This window comes from Carcharhinus amblyrhynchos, chromosome 1 (assembly GCF_965287045.1).
Source record: "Carcharhinus amblyrhynchos chromosome 1, sCarAmb.v2.hapA, whole genome shotgun sequence".
In the NCBI taxonomy this organism is placed as follows: domain Eukaryota; kingdom Metazoa; phylum Chordata; class Chondrichthyes; order Carcharhiniformes; family Carcharhinidae; genus Carcharhinus; species Carcharhinus amblyrhynchos.
This window is the reverse complement of record NC_137324.1, coordinates 119354010-119369547: the sequence shown is the minus strand read 5'-3', so window position 1 is coordinate 119369547 and position 15538 is coordinate 119354010. Positions and strand designations below refer to the sequence as shown.

Below are 15538 nucleotides of genomic sequence, written 5' to 3'. Positions count from 1 at the left end.
AATAATTTTTTCTAAAACCTTGCCCACAACAGAAGTAAGACTCACCGGTCTATAATTCCCGGCAAAGTCTCTGTTCCCCTTCTTAAACAATGGGACAACATTCGCTATCCTCCAATCCTCCGGGACTACACCAGAGACCAATGACGACCTGAAGATCAGAGCCAGAGGCTCTGCAATCACCTCTCTAGCCTCCCAGAGAATCCTAGGGTAGATCCCATCCGGACCAGGGGACTTATCTATTTTCAGCCCCTCAAGAATATCCCGCACATCCCCCTTATCAACCGTAATACTGTCTATTTTACACCCCTGCAACCCAGTGTCCTCCTCAGCTATATTCATGTCCCCCTGCGTGAACACCGAAGAGAAATATTGGTTCAATGCTTCTCCAATCTCCTCCGGTTCCACACACAACTTCCCTCTGCTGTCTGTAACTGGCCCTAATCTTGCCCTGACCAACCTTCTGTTCCTGACATACCTATAGAATGCCTTAGGATTCTCCTTAATCCTATCAGCCAAGATCTTCTCATGTCCTCTTTTAGCCCTTCTTAACCCCCTCTTCAACTCCCTCCTAGCCAATCTAAAGCTTTCTAGTGCACTACCTGAGCCCTCAAATCTCATCCGAACATAAGCCTCCTTTTTCTTTTTAACCATCGACTCAACTCTTTTAGTGCACCACGGTTCCCTAGATCTACCAATTCCTCCATGCCTGACAGGGACATACCTATCAAGGACTCGCAGTAACTGCTCCTTGAAAAAACTCCACATTTCGGACGTTCCCAGTCCCTGTAATCTCCTAGTCCAATCTATGCTTCCTAATTCACTCCTAACAGCCTCATAATTACCCTTACCCCAGCTAAAACTACTGACCCGAGGTTCATGCCTATCCCTTCCCATCACTAAGGTGAACGTAACCGAATTATGGTCACTATCACCAAAATGCACACCAACTTCCAAGTCTAGCACCTGGTCTGGCTCATTTCCCAGCACCAAATCCAATATAGCCTTACCTCTAGTTGGCCTATCTACATACTGAGTCAAAAAACCTTCCTGCACGCTTTGTACAAACACTGACCCCTCTAATGAGCTAGAACTATAGCAATTCCAATCAATATTCGTAAAGTTAAAGTCCCCCATAACAATTACCCTATTACTTTCACTCCTAACCAGGATTGTCTCCGCAATCCTTTCCTCAACCTCTCTAGAACTTTTAGGAGGTCTATAAAAGACTCCCAACAGGGTGACCTCTCCTCTCCTATTTCTAATCTCTTATTTCTAATTCAGGCAGCACTTTGGGGACAAAGGGGTTAAGCTGCATGCAAGTTCAAATCAACTTGTTATTTTAAATATATTTACAGGCTGAGTGCGTTGTTGGCTAGGCCAGCATTTATTGCCTGACCCTAACCGCCCTCTGTTTCACAAGACATTTAAGAGTCAACCACAATGCTGTGGATCCAGAGTCACGTGTAGGTCAGGTCAGGTATGGACTGCAAATTTCTTTTCCTAAAGAACATCAGTGAACCAGATAGGTCTTTACAACAATCAACATTGAATTCATGGTCGTAATTAGGCTTTTAATTCCAGACTTTTATTTGAATTCAAATGTCATCATCTGCCACGGTGGGATTTGAAGCCGGGTCCCAGATCTTGCCCTGGGTCTTCAGATTGCTAGTCCAGTGACAATACCACTACATGACTGCTTCCTCATCTGAGCTGCAAGCGATACAATGTCAATCTCAATGTCCAGAATGTTTGTGACCACACAACGCACATAGTGCAAGTGTGTGCTCACTTCCTGGGAAGTCCATGACAGTCACATCTTGGGGCACTCACAGACCTCAGCCATTTTTGAGGGAGAGTAGCGGCTGGAGGGATGGTTCCTCAGGAATAGGGGGTACCCGCTCAGGATGTGGCTGATGACAACAGTGTGGAGGCTACAAACGCCCACTGAGACTTGCTACAAAGAGGCTCACGTTTCAATCAATGCATATGCTGGTTGAGCAGGTAATTGGACTGGATGTGGTGCCTGGATGGTCGTCATGGGTGGGTGGTGGGGGGGGTGCTGACCTGCAGTACAGCCCACAGAGGGTATCCCATGTTAGTGTCGTCTACTGTGCACTCCAAAAATTGAGGGGAGGTCAGCTGGACCAACTCATCTCCTCGAATGAACAGGAGGTTGAGGAGGGCGGTGATGGTCAACACACAGAGGAGGAGGAAGAGCCTCAGGCAATGACCGTGACCCATATGAACTGAAGAGCTAGAGTTGCCCTCACTAGCCCTTGGTTTGGGGGCAAGCAAGGCCAGACAGTGAATATCTCTTCCACCATTAAGAATGACATCGAATAGTGACGTGATGCCAGTAGTTGCTTCTGGTGATGGTGCCTGATTTCAGAGCAGGACGCTAAAGCCATTGGCCGGACTCTGCGGGAGAATGATAGTGACTTCCTGCAAGGACAGAGCAATGTTCCTCTCATACTCAGTGATATGACTGACTCCTGTCTGACAGAGTGCTAAATGCATCCTGCCAGTGAACGGGCTCAGAAATGCTGGATGTGTTACCTCAGCTAGTGCAGTCCCCTCTGAGAGCAGGGCCTTGGTGTTCACAATCTTCTTTTACCAGAAATGGGCAGCCCCTCAAGCACTTTGGCAGCCCTTAGCCTCCTTGACAACTGGATACAAGTGGCAGACATGAGGGGCACGAGCGGAGATGATGACAGGTTCGGGTGGGAGTGGAAGCATGGATGGGGCTTTGGGGGAATGGGTCCAGGGCACCCGTGCAGCACATCGTCAGAGTGGGAAGTGGCAGAGATGTAGCGCTGCCATTCTCACATGGCACAGGGATGAAATACCAGGGATTCGTGGAGCATGGCACTACGAGATGACAGAGCAGAGACTGTGTATGAGAATAGCGATGTTTTATTCCAAGTATGTTGCAACAGCTACCCCTCTATTCTTGTGCTGAGGTTCACCCTTGCCCACAAGGTGCCTGAAGTCTTTTTACTTTTACTCATGCTTTTGCTGTATCTAGGTCTATCCCCAGGATCCACAGATGAAGTGGAGGTAGCCTGCTGCCCTCCACACCCTGTGGCCTTACGACCTAGGTGGAAGTCCCCTGGAGGGCCCGGGCCTTGAAGGTCAGGCCTACGTTTGGGCTATATGGGTATTGTTGTGCTGTCCTCCTCAATAGGAAGGTTGGAGGTGTGTCACTCACAGAGGAGAAGGGCGGGGGGGTGGTGTGTCACAGATGGGACACCCTGGGTGGAGGGCCCCAGGCTGTGCTCATGCCGATCCTCTTCTCTTTCGGTGTCCGGGGGCGCCTGGGATCCTCCATGGGATAGAGGGGCAGCTGGAGTGAAATCCAGAAGCCCCGCCTCCTCTGGTGCTGACACTCATGGATTCCCATGCGGTTGAAGCCCTGCACCATGGAGCTCATGTCCTCAAACATGGTGGTCGTTAGCGTTAAGGTTAGTGGACATCCCCTGTCATGGAGTGCCCATCCTGCGCCAAGATCTCCACCGTGGATCCCATTCTCACAGCACTGCATCGGAGTGGCAGTTCATCAGACAGAAGGTGATGGCACTCTTCCAGTCGGCCTTGCGGTCTGAGGAGAGATGCTGTCATTCCTTCCTGACACTCGCAACTCTGCCTTTGCAGTTCCATCAACTCTGGGACTTCTGGGCCCAGGGGCACATCATCAGCCAGGGACCCTGCAGAGTTCTGGGCTGTGGCATCCCTCAGGTTTAGTTCGTTGGGACATCTCTGCCTCCGCCTGCTGTGGATCTTCAGCTGCGAGCCAGGAGGCTGCCTACTAATTAATCCCACCGAGGTGTGAGTGTCTGTGCTGGTGGAGAGTGGGGGTAACAGATGTGATACCTCTTCTATGGTGGTGTCTAACACGTCTCCCTTGGAGCTGCGGTCTCCAAGGGGTATGAGGATGGTCCTGGCTGCTCGACTGATTGACCTGCAGGGAAGCGAGATGGCATTAGTACATAATGGGGGAATAAATGAAGGGAAAAAGTTTATACACTTGAGGCCTGAACAATGACTGCGTATCTTGAGGGTTCTCACTTCAGTCTGCAGCCCTCAATTCACCTGCTGCTCAGGTGCAGCCCTGCTTGTCCCCAGCCAGCACAAGGGTTTTCCTAAAGGGCATTAGCGTTCTCAGCTCACACATGACACCAGGCAGCTATGCTCGCTCACAATGGCTGTGATCAAGTTTGCCCTGCAAGAGGGGATCAGGGGTTATAGGGAAAAGGCAGGAGAGCAGGGATGAGAAAAATATCAGCCATGAGTGAATGGTGGAGCAGACGCGAGGGGCCAAGTGGCCTAATTCTGCTCCTATGTCTTATGGTCTAAGGGAAAGATGTGGACAGCGTAGGTGGGCGTGCTGCCAATTCAGATGGTGATGAGGTTTGGTTTGCATGGGACATGACACTTGAGTGGGAGGGGAAATGGGAGGAGCTGAGTAGATACTAGGAGACCATGGGGATTTGCAGGAGGGATGGGGGGCCTTGTGATAAGTATCGGGAATCCACAAGGTGGCTGAATGAGAGATCACCATCGAAGTCTGAGAGGTGTGCGAGAGGGTGCAGCAGGAGACATGAGGAGGCACACTTACCCTGGTCACGCAAAGAAGGTCATTCATCTTCTTGCGGTACTGCTGCCTCATCCTCTTCTGCAGTGAGCTGGCACTCACGAAGGCTGCCACAGCGTGCCAGGCCTTGCATCTGTGGATATCTGTGCAAGAGTGGATAAGGGACACCCTGCCTCTGCTGAACACCATCCAGGATACTGGTCAAGATTCCCTGTGAGAAAGGTGGTGCTGGCTTCCTGGTAGCCATTCCTCCCAATGGACCTGCAAAAAGTGCTGGGGGAGGGGTTTATTTGGGGCTCCCCACTGAAAGCAGAAAGGAAGTTGCCCCAGGGTGAACGAATGAGTGAAAGGCTACCACAAGTACAGTCTGATTCACATGATTAATGTAAAAATTTTTAAAGGGGCTCAATAATCTGAGCTTTCCCACTGACGGCGCTGGCTGGATTCACACCGGCATCGACTTTGCCAAATTCTTGTAAGATTCTACCCACAGTGTTCAAAAATGGATTACTACTAACATAAAACAAATCTAGTAACTAAAATAAAAATGCTGTTCATGATAGCACTTGGAAGATTAAACATCTGAAGCAAATTATGACTAACAATGTGTACTGAAGCATCAACTTGTGGTATTATCGCAGTAGGAAACAAATGTTTAGTCATGAAGTACAACAGATCTTTGTTATGGTATTGTACATCATAATCACAGCATGCTCAGAGTTTAGTTTTCCTGAAACAAAAAGGTATCATCCTATTTAATTACAATACTGCATCTACTTTGGACTAGAAGAGGTATAATGTGCAGAATAAATATGGTCTCATTTGACCTCAACTGAGACATCATGGTGGTTCAGTTACATTGGCGCTTCAGCTTAGAAGTTACTCTGCAGTTCCAGTGGAAAATTTGAGTGTGGAGGAATAAAATCTTTGGAGTATCAGACATCAAACTATTGCAGTTAAAGTTAACGCACTGCATTCATTTACGAAGGCTAGGTTGCTAGTTCAGAGAACTGACCCCTAACTAACCTAAGGGAAGGGTATCAACCTTTTCAGAATTATGAGATTGTGGAAGACTCATGACTCAAACAAGCAAGTGGTTGTATTTGATCGAGAGATAAGAGATCATGATTTTCAGCAAAGCGTTTTAAATGTGACAAAGGGATTAAATGGCAATCAGGTCCTGAAAGCTTAAATCTTTGTAAAAATGCAAGAAGCATTAAGAGATGACACAACAGCCTTCTTCTTCATTCCATGTGATCTCTTTCCTCCAGTCTACCAAAAAAATCCATGGTGTATGAAATTACTGAGACCAAGTGAACAGTGAACATAATAAGAACATAACAGCATAAGAAATAGGAGCAGGAGTAGGCCATCTAGCCCTTCGAGCCTGCCCCGCCATTCGATAAGATCATGGCTGACCTGAAGTGGATTAGTTCCACTTACCCGCTTTCTCCCCATAACCCTTAATTCCCTTGTCTATCAGAAACCTATCTACCCGTGACTTAAATATACTCAGCGAGGTAGCCTCCACCACTTCAACAGGCAGAGAGTTCCAGAGATTCACCACCCTTTGAGTGAAGAAGTTCCTCCTCAACTCCAATCTAAACTGCCCCCCCACCCCCTTATTTTGAGACTGTGCCCTCTAGTCCTGCTTCCTTTCTAAGCTGGAAGAATCTCTCTACCTCTACCCTGTCTATCCCCTTCATTATCTTATACGTCTCTAAAAGATCCCCCCTCAGCCTTCTAAACTCCAACAAGTACAAACCCAGTCTATTCAATCTCTCCTCACAGGCTAACCCTTCATCTCCGGTATCAGCCTAGTGAACCTTCTCTGCACTCCCTCCAAGGCCAATATATCCTTCCGCAAGTGCAGCTACCAAATCTGCACAAAGTACTCCAGTTGCGGCCTCACCAGTACCCTGTACAGTTGCAGCAAGACCTCCATGCTTTTATATTCTATCCCCCTCGCTATAAAGACCAACATTCCATTCACCTTCTTGATCACCTGCTGCACCTGCAGACTGGGTTTTTGCGACTCATGCACAAGGACCCCCAGGTCCCTCTGCACCGTAGCATGCTGCAGCTTTTCACCCTTTAAATAATAATCCCTCCTACTATTATTTCTACCAAAGTGGATAACCTCACATTTGCTAACATTATACTCCATCTGCCAGGTCCTCGCCCACTCACTCAGCCTATCCAGATCTCTCTGCAGACTTTCCACACCCTCCATGCAATTTGCTTTTCCACTCATCTTCGTGTCATCAGCAAATTTAGTCACGTTCAGAAAACTGGGAAGACCAAGTCAGAAGAGGAGCAAATATTTCACAAATTTGACCGACAACATTAGAGGCAGTGTTTATTGGGCATGCACGACCTTGGAAGTTGAAAATGGGCAAACCAACATAAGTGGAAATTAGTAACAAAAGGTAAATTGATAATCAATAAAATTTATTTATTAGTGTCACAAGTAGGCTTATATTAACACTGCAATGAAGTTACTGTGAAATAGCTCAAGGAAGAACAGCTACAGAACTGTTTTTTCCTGCCTGAATAAGAGAGCCCTGCAAGGTTAAACGAATAAGAGTTTCATAGATGTAATTGCCAGTTGGATTTTTAAAGATCTTTCCATATCACTACCAATGAATGGCTACAGCTGCAGCCATAGTCAACCTTAAAGGTGGGAGTGAGGCAGGGGGGTTCCTCCCACTACAAAGATGCATTGACAGCTATTTATAATTGCAGAAAGCTTATCAACTGAGAGGAACCCTTATCTTAGGATGCCCTCTCACTGGCATCAATAGTGCTGGCTTCCAACGGTGGGGCTGCTGCGCTCAGTGCCGGAGGACCTCCTATTGGCCCCCCAGCCTCAGGGGCCCACATGCCATTCCTAACTGCACAATGAACGTGTACCCTGGCCACTGACCCGCCATCCATTAAAAAGAAAATCGCTTTCGGCATCTGATGGCAGTAAGGAATAAAGTCGAGGGAGGGGGATCCTGATTCAGGATCAAAAATCTGGCCTGTGTGAGTAGTAATAGCTTCTTGAAAGGATTAACAGGATGGAAACATTAATAACCAGGTGTTAAATGAACCCTTTGAATCAATCTTTAAACTATCTGCAAATTCCAAACTCATTAATTTGGTTACTATGCTATGTTTGTACAGGGGATAGGAGATTGGAGAGGAAGACTAAAAGAGTGGGATGGCAACCGAGCCTGGACTGAGGGGTGTGGAAAGGGAAAGGTGATGGGAGTAGAGACCTTGGGGTGAGGTAATTCCCCAAGGAGGTGTGGGGTCTGGAGGATTTAAGAACTAAGAGGATCAGAGTCTGAGATCAAATGTCTCAGGAAGACATGGTTGGTGGGGGAAGTCAAAGGCCTTATATATGGGGAGGGGGTTAGTTTGGAGGTCCCATACTGGCGGTATGGTATTGGAATATGGGGTTGCCTGAATCCAGGAGGGGTGTGTGTAAGCACTCACCTCTGCCAAGTCCTCACCTCTATAAAGCTGCTGGACAATACAGCTGACCAGATTTTAAGTAGAAAAGTAATATGGCAATGAGGCTTAAAGCTTTATTACCATCATTAATATTCCAATCTGCCTTCCTTGAAGCAGCATGGCAGGCTGCCTATCTCTCAGTTCAAGCTAGAAGTGAGCAGATTGGTGGTGGGTTTGGCTAGGAAACAATCTTTTCTGACTATAACTGCCCTCCCAAATTCCCATCCCAACCAACCTAAACCTACCAGTATTTCTGGGTTAAATATCCACCTATAGAGTCAGCTGAAATTCCCCACATGTCTGAGTTTTCAAGGAACCATAGAATTCCAACAGTGCAGAAGGAGGTGGCAGCTATTTAGTCCATCGAGTCTACACCAACTTTCCAAAGGAGTATTTTATATCCTCATAATCCCACACATTTACCATGGCTAAACGACCTAACGTACACGTCATTGGACACTAAGAAACAATTTAGCATGCCCAATTCATCTGATCTGCACATCTTTGGGCTGCCGGAGGGAGACTCGGGGGGGGGGGGGGGGGGGGGGGAGGCGGTGGGCAAGAACTGGAGCACCCAGAAGAAACCTATGCAGATATGGGGAGAATGTGCAACCTTCACAAAGAGAGCCACTTAAGGCCAGAATCAAACCCTGGTCTCTGGTGCTGTGAGGCAGGCTAGGCTGTGATGGTTTGAAATGATTTGGCGCACAAGTAAAGCAGTTTTCATCCAAAGAATGAGAAACTGGGACCCTAGCCATAAAAAGTCAGGATAGGACATGAGCAGGATTTGGAAATTGATTTCCGGATCATCTTTACAACTGAGGAAGATGTTTGAAAGAAGGTGTTGGGAGCAGAGGGAGGAAAAAAAAATAAAATTACAAAAAAAACTTCCAGCTCTAGTAGCTTAATTTCTTTTAAAATGGGCATTGGACACTAGGTTTTCCAATTCACATTGTCTGAACCTGTTCAAGGGAAGAGGTTATCGCTGCCATTAAATATCAATACATAAAACTGGTCTCCTGGCTTCAGTAAAGAAAAATCTAATTTTTAGAGCCCGTAGCACAACACTACACTCAATTACCACTATACTGACCCTGACTGCGCATATCGGCACTCTATTTTGAATGGATTAGTGGCCATTTGGAAAAACTAGAATACAATATCTATGTCAAATTGGAGACCAATAGACTTGCATAATGTTTTATAATTTGATCATGCTGGATACATTGAGAATTATGTAATTTAAAAAAACAGTATTCAGGATGTGCGTGCACTGGCAAGACTCCATCATTGCCCATTGTTAGCTTGAGATGATGATTGATATTTTCCCCGAACCGCTACAATCCTTCTGATGCTGCTGCTCCCAAATTGGTGTTAGGTGGGGAATTCTAGATGATTGCTCCATTGGGGATAGAGGATTACTCATTTTAGCTAATGCAATGGACTTTTGGAAGAAACTCAAGGGTAACAATAAATGCTGGTCTCGTCAGCTATGCTCATATCCTAGGAATTAATTTAAAAAACATATTAACTGTGCAGCTCATTCAACATCAGGCAGGAAGAATGGTAGTGGAATTAAATTAATATTTTAATGGAAGTTATAACATATACGTGGCATGCATTGTTAAAATGCAGGAATCAAGCAACATGCTACCAATATTCTTAATGAAAATGTGAGTGAACTAATGCTTTGAGGGAAAAGTGTTTAATTTTTTTAAAAAGTGTATAGGAGAGCTCAAGCAAGGAAGACTGGCATCTGAACAGCAAAGAAGCAAATTTACAGCCAAACAGAATGGACAAAACCGCTATGTAAATAAAGGCACATCAGATTAAAATTAAAAAGAGTTACACGTTCATATGAATAAATGTTGTTTAATTGATTAGTTTATAGCTAATTTTTTTTGAATCTCCCAAAAACTATTCTTTTCTGATTGCCCTCTTTTTAAAACCAACATCACCCATTTTAGACTTGTGAGTAACTTCCTTAAAATAAACAAAACTAATTTTAATGCCAAAATCACTATATTGCTCTCTAGCACTGAATTAGGCTTCATAACATTCATAAATCATAGAATCCTATAATACAGAAGGAGACCAATTGGCCCATCGAATCTGTACTGACCACAATCTCACCCAGATCCTATTCCCGTAACCCCACACATTTACCCTGTTAATCCCCCGGCACTAGGATCAACTTAGCACTGCCAATCAACCTAACCCATACATCTTTAGAGTGTGCGAGGAAACTGCAGCACCCGGAGGAAACCCACGCAGACGTGGGGAGAAAGTTGAAATTTCACACAGAAAGTGAGGCTGAACCTGGATCCCTGGCACTATGAGGCAGCAGTGCTAACCATTGTGCTACTGTGCCGCTGTTATCAAATTTAAATGGAGCTTTTCTCCTAATACTGTATAATATGATGATAGTTACTTAAATAGTAACAAAACATTTGAAGACTAAGCTGAGACCCGCCAATCAGACCAATTTCCTTTTCTTTATTCAGCTTACCTTTCACATCCTCATCTTCAATAGTCGTGTTGGTACTTTCTGAGGATTCCTAAGAAGAAAATGAGACACCATTTTATGAAGACACTGAGTTCATGTGCATGCTGTCTTTGAAGAATAAACCCAGAACAAATGCAAAGCTTGAAGTGGAGAACATAGATGCAATAAGGAAGACGTGCAGATAACATTTAAGACTTAGCTTCACTTATAGAATTCAATGACTATACAAGTGGCAGATTCTTACTCAAAACCATTTCATTCTCATTTTAAAATTTCTTCATACGCTTTCCACAATGAACAGCTTAAACCCTTTTTTTAAATAAATGAGTCTATTTGTTTTGAGAGAAAGACAATTTTCATTAAGAAAACTCATTTAAAAGTAAACTTGGTTCATTAACATACTCCTATGACACTAAAGACAATGGATTAAAATTTAAAATATGGAAGTAGCTTATGGATCTGAAACAGATCCAGTGTTACCCAAATGTGACCTGGGATCAGTATTGTACAGTGAAACAATGTCAAGTTGCTTACAATAGATACTGCCCCATTCCCAGAGGGCCCTGGCAGTTTCTGAGATAGATTGGGCACAATGAACAAAATGATAGCTGACACGTATTTCATGCATTTACTAAAATAAAGATACACCTCGTTAACTATTGCCTGCCAGTTTACATCTGATGGCCCATCAGTGCACTTATAAGTAGATGCAAAGCTATCTATATTTTCATGACAAATAATTTCATTCCACTATTACATGACGAACTCCAAAGGATGTGCAACAACTATGAAACATGCGATTACTGACAAAAGATAACTTCAAAGTCGATTGTTATCTGAAAGTAACAAAAGTGAATTTTCATAACTCACCTCGGTTCTGATGCAACTCAGAAGTACTAACAAATTCACTATTAACAGGCATTTAGTGGTTATTATAAAATTGTGCAAGCTTTTAAAACTGCATGATGGTTAAAGCCATTTACAATTTTCTTGAAGCATGTCAGTTAACCAGATTTAGTTGTCATAATTTTCAAGATCAGGATAGTTTTGCACTATAGACGGATGATAAAAAACAGCACATAGGCAATTTGTTATTGCGTATGATACCTTTTGAATTGTATCTTAGAAATTAGTTCAATTCGTGGCAAATGTACCGGAAAAACTGAAATACAAATGTTGTCCTCTGCATCACTCTCCAACAGCAAAATCCATTAAAACCCTGACTGCAAAGGAAAGCAACACTTAAATTAATTGTGAAGTTCAATTCACATTACTTTGTGACTCAGTTCAAGTGAATAACCACTAAATGACTTCTTAAAAATGAAAGAAATTTAAAGAAAAGTACAAAACACATCTGTATGATTTTGGAATCGGAGAATGATGAGGCATCATTTCCGAGCAGCACTTATGCAATAATGCAACATGTTGTCTGGATCAGGCCATTTCAGACTGACATGGACTTGATGGACCGATCACCTCCCAGGTAAAATGATCGCAACCTTTCAACAGCCAAGAAGTTATTTCTTTTAGCCCATGCAGCCATACAGCACAGATGAAGATGACAATACTGCATGCTTGTGTACACCTGCAAATTCACCAAGACGAAGTGAACTGAACATACACACACTCACAATACCAGAAGCTTGCTGAACAGTCATGCATTCCCATCCCCATTCAAAGACAGAAAGTCAAACTGCAAGTGAAAAAAAGGGACAAACTAAAGAACTTTGCAAAACCCCATATGCTGCACACTCAAGCCGCATATTCTATATTTTCTCCAAAGGATATTCTATGTTTCAAAGCTAAAACTGTCACAGATTGAATACCTAATGTAACAGATCTTTTGCTATGTGTGTTTATGAAACAAGTTCTGCAATGCTTGCCAGCGAGCAGATCTCGGAATACCTTATTTCCATCAGCAGGATTGTGGATTACAGTAGTTTGGGGCTCCTGAGCAAGATAAAAGAAAACTCTCATTGGTCAAGGTTATCTTCAGTCATCAGAACGTGCAGAGCCAACTACAAGAACAGTGAGGCTAAAGCAATACTTTTACTGCCATGTGGAAAAAAAATCATAAACACATTTAAAAAAAAAACTAAGAAGAATGGGTTTCTACTGCTACCAGCAGCACCTGCCTGGGCATCCTGCAGGAAAAGGCCTAATCACCTACAGTAGCAGCATGCAATTCCTTAAATTGCTGAGCATCATTTCTGTTAGCTCCCCGAAGTCAACGATTTGTGCGATTCAATTTGGAACAGACTCTCTTTTGGTACTGAGGCTGATGTCAGTCAAGGAGCTAAAGCGACATGCGGGGAAAGCAGTGGCTTGCCACTACAACATGCAAACAGCAACAACCATGGTCAGTGTCACAATAAACAACTGTAAATATGCTGCTTCACGTTGGGTTTTCCCACATTATTGAAGAGATATGTATTGCTAATCACACGGTATCTTAGAAAGCAAAAGAAAACAGAAAAACAAATAGGAAGAGGAATCAAGGTATACCAGCGCTGGGGTAGGTATGGGTTCTTTTGGGCTGGTTACTACGTTGGCTTTGTTGTTTATCTGTAGGCAAGTTAAAAACAGAACATATGTAAGCCTCAAAAGTAATGTTTGCATTGTATATCGGACCCTCCCTGAAATCACTTCAAACGAACATCTGTTGAAACATAATGTGGGCTGTTTACAATCTTAAGATATTACTTCCAACTACCATTGACTGTGTAAAGCCTTATAATATTACAGAAGAAAGAATGTATTTGGTTACACATTTGATTTGGTTGAACGAGGAGCACAAGAATTAGAAAGAGTATTACATTAAGTTTGAAAGACAGTGTATACACAAGAAATAGCAGTACAAAAATACAAAATTATTAGATATTCCAAACAAATCACATATACACATGCATTTCCAATACAGCACAGGTCACTGTTGTAGTACATTAAAATAATACATATGTTTATGCTATATTTTATTAACTGCATTTATTTCCACCTTCCCAATCTGCTGGCGCGACCTAGCATGAAATTATAGTACAGAGAAGAAAACATTACCATTTTACAGCCTTTCAAGTGAATATCGCCTCTTCACCGTTAAGTTTTGGACAAAACAAATCATTTACACAAATACCAACTTGCTTTATCTTGACAACAGATGTGAAAAATAATATCGCTTAAAAGAAGGGCATAACAAGGCATCCAACATCTTCAAAGGAAGATTTTTTTTTTGAGGTGGGGTGGGTCACTCACTATCACTCATCTTTTACTTCCAAAATATCCATTACCTATATAACATTATCTTCACTTTATTGGCATTCCACTCCTCCTCATTTACTCAATTTTGTTCGTCAACCCTCTAGCCATTCTCTCTTATAAATCCAGACTTCAATTGGATGGATTCCTCAGCAGGTGCCAACCAAAACGTATACACCCGCGTAGAACAGTACTGCGGTGTCGATTAATTAATCTACTTGTACTCATGCAAGCCCAGCTTGCTCATCGAAAAAATCTTCAAATTTACATTTCAATCCATCTTTAGGATCAGAAAAGAAAACGAAAGAGTGGGGAAGGGGGAAGAGAGAGAGGTAGACGAATAAGGAAAGCTATCAACTTAAGAACTGCAGAAAACAAAAAAAATCTGAAGATGGATCCCACGTGAATAAAGGTTTCAAAAATCTCTGATGTGAATTAGGCCTTTCATAAATTTTGTTTTTCTTTATTCATTCACAAGGTGTTGCTGGCTGGCCAGTATTTATTGCCCATCTCCAGTTGCCCAAGGGCAGTTGAGAGTAAACCACATTGCTGTGGCTCTGGTATCACATGTAGGCTAGACTAGTTAAGGACAGCAGATTTCTTTCCCTCAAGGACGTTAGTGAACCAGATGGGATATACTAGCATACAAAAAATTAAATTAGATTTAAATACATACTGCTCAATCACCAAATAATTTGCTAAAGAGATAGATAAAGAGATCACAAATTCTCTGTTGTATTTTTCAGAAAGGATTTTGCGTTAAGTGCAACAGTTTTTCAATGTAGGTTTTTACGATTCAGGCAAAATTAATATATTGATGTGACATTGTACAAAACTCAAACTCACATGAAATACACAATTGGTTCTGAAGAAAAATCCCAAAAGTGATTTTTTTTTCTAAAATCTGTATTCTACATATGGTTATCAAATTAATTTGTTGATTAAATGCAGGAAATTACACTCAACAATGGAAGCAATTTCAGCTGTAAGCAGCAATGCATACTTTTTTTTTAGTCGACAAAAGGGTGCGTCATATGAATATTGCATGAAAAGCCTTAATTGTAGAAACCATGGTGTTTTTGATAAATTTGCTCCATCACCATTTGAAAAAAAATCAAAGCCTTACTGCTGGTCATAAACCCTGCTTGGCTTGGTAACAAACCATAATCAATTCCACGTACTCCAAAAATCTAGGAAAGCTATACATCTACTCATTATCCAAGGAACAGAATCAAAACTCGATGATCACCTATTTGTTTCAGTCCATTGGCAGCAATTGCCTGCCTGCAGAGGAATAATTCAGATATTATGGAAAGTCATTTTATTTGCTATAGCATACTGCAACTTTTAAAATATTAATGGGGCAGTTTGGAATATATTCTGTTTTGACCTCTAAGTTATGTGCTAGATAAATTAAATATTAACTTGTATTTACAATCTTCCTCAATTGTTCCCAGAAAATGCCTCATTTGCTCATTACTGATTAAATTAAAAAATCCAGACAATCACCTAATTTAATTCAAAGGAGAAACAATATCATAACTATCTAAAAATCATTGCTTTAACTATGTTGCTTCTTTGAATTATTTTACTTTGAAGAATCTTTATTGTGGAGATAAAGTCCCCCAAGAAGCAATTTAAATCAGGTACAAGTCCTTAAGGACAGATTGCTTCTATTTTTAGGTCTC

At 42.7% G+C, this 15538-nt stretch overlaps 1 protein-coding gene across 27 annotated transcripts in view; it reads right to left on the bottom strand.

Moving 5' to 3' along the window:
- Positions 1-15538, bottom strand: part of LOC145344414 (calcium/calmodulin-dependent protein kinase type II delta chain) — a 323172-nt gene that overhangs the window by 36699 nt on the left and 270935 nt on the right. For 15 of the 27 annotated variants that reach the window (XM_080191547.1, XM_080191627.1, XM_080191583.1 and 12 more), the window contains 3 exons: positions 13104-13163; positions 12504-12548; positions 10602-10650 (listed from right to left, as the gene is read on the bottom strand). In XM_080191547.1, coding sequence (XP_080047673.1) covers positions 10602-10650; positions 12504-12548; positions 13104-13163 — 154 coding nt within the window. The remainder of the gene's footprint in view (positions 1-10601; positions 10651-12503; positions 12549-13103; positions 13164-15538) is intronic. The other 12 variants (XM_080191597.1, XM_080191677.1, XM_080191605.1 and 9 more) reach the window with 2 other exon arrangements.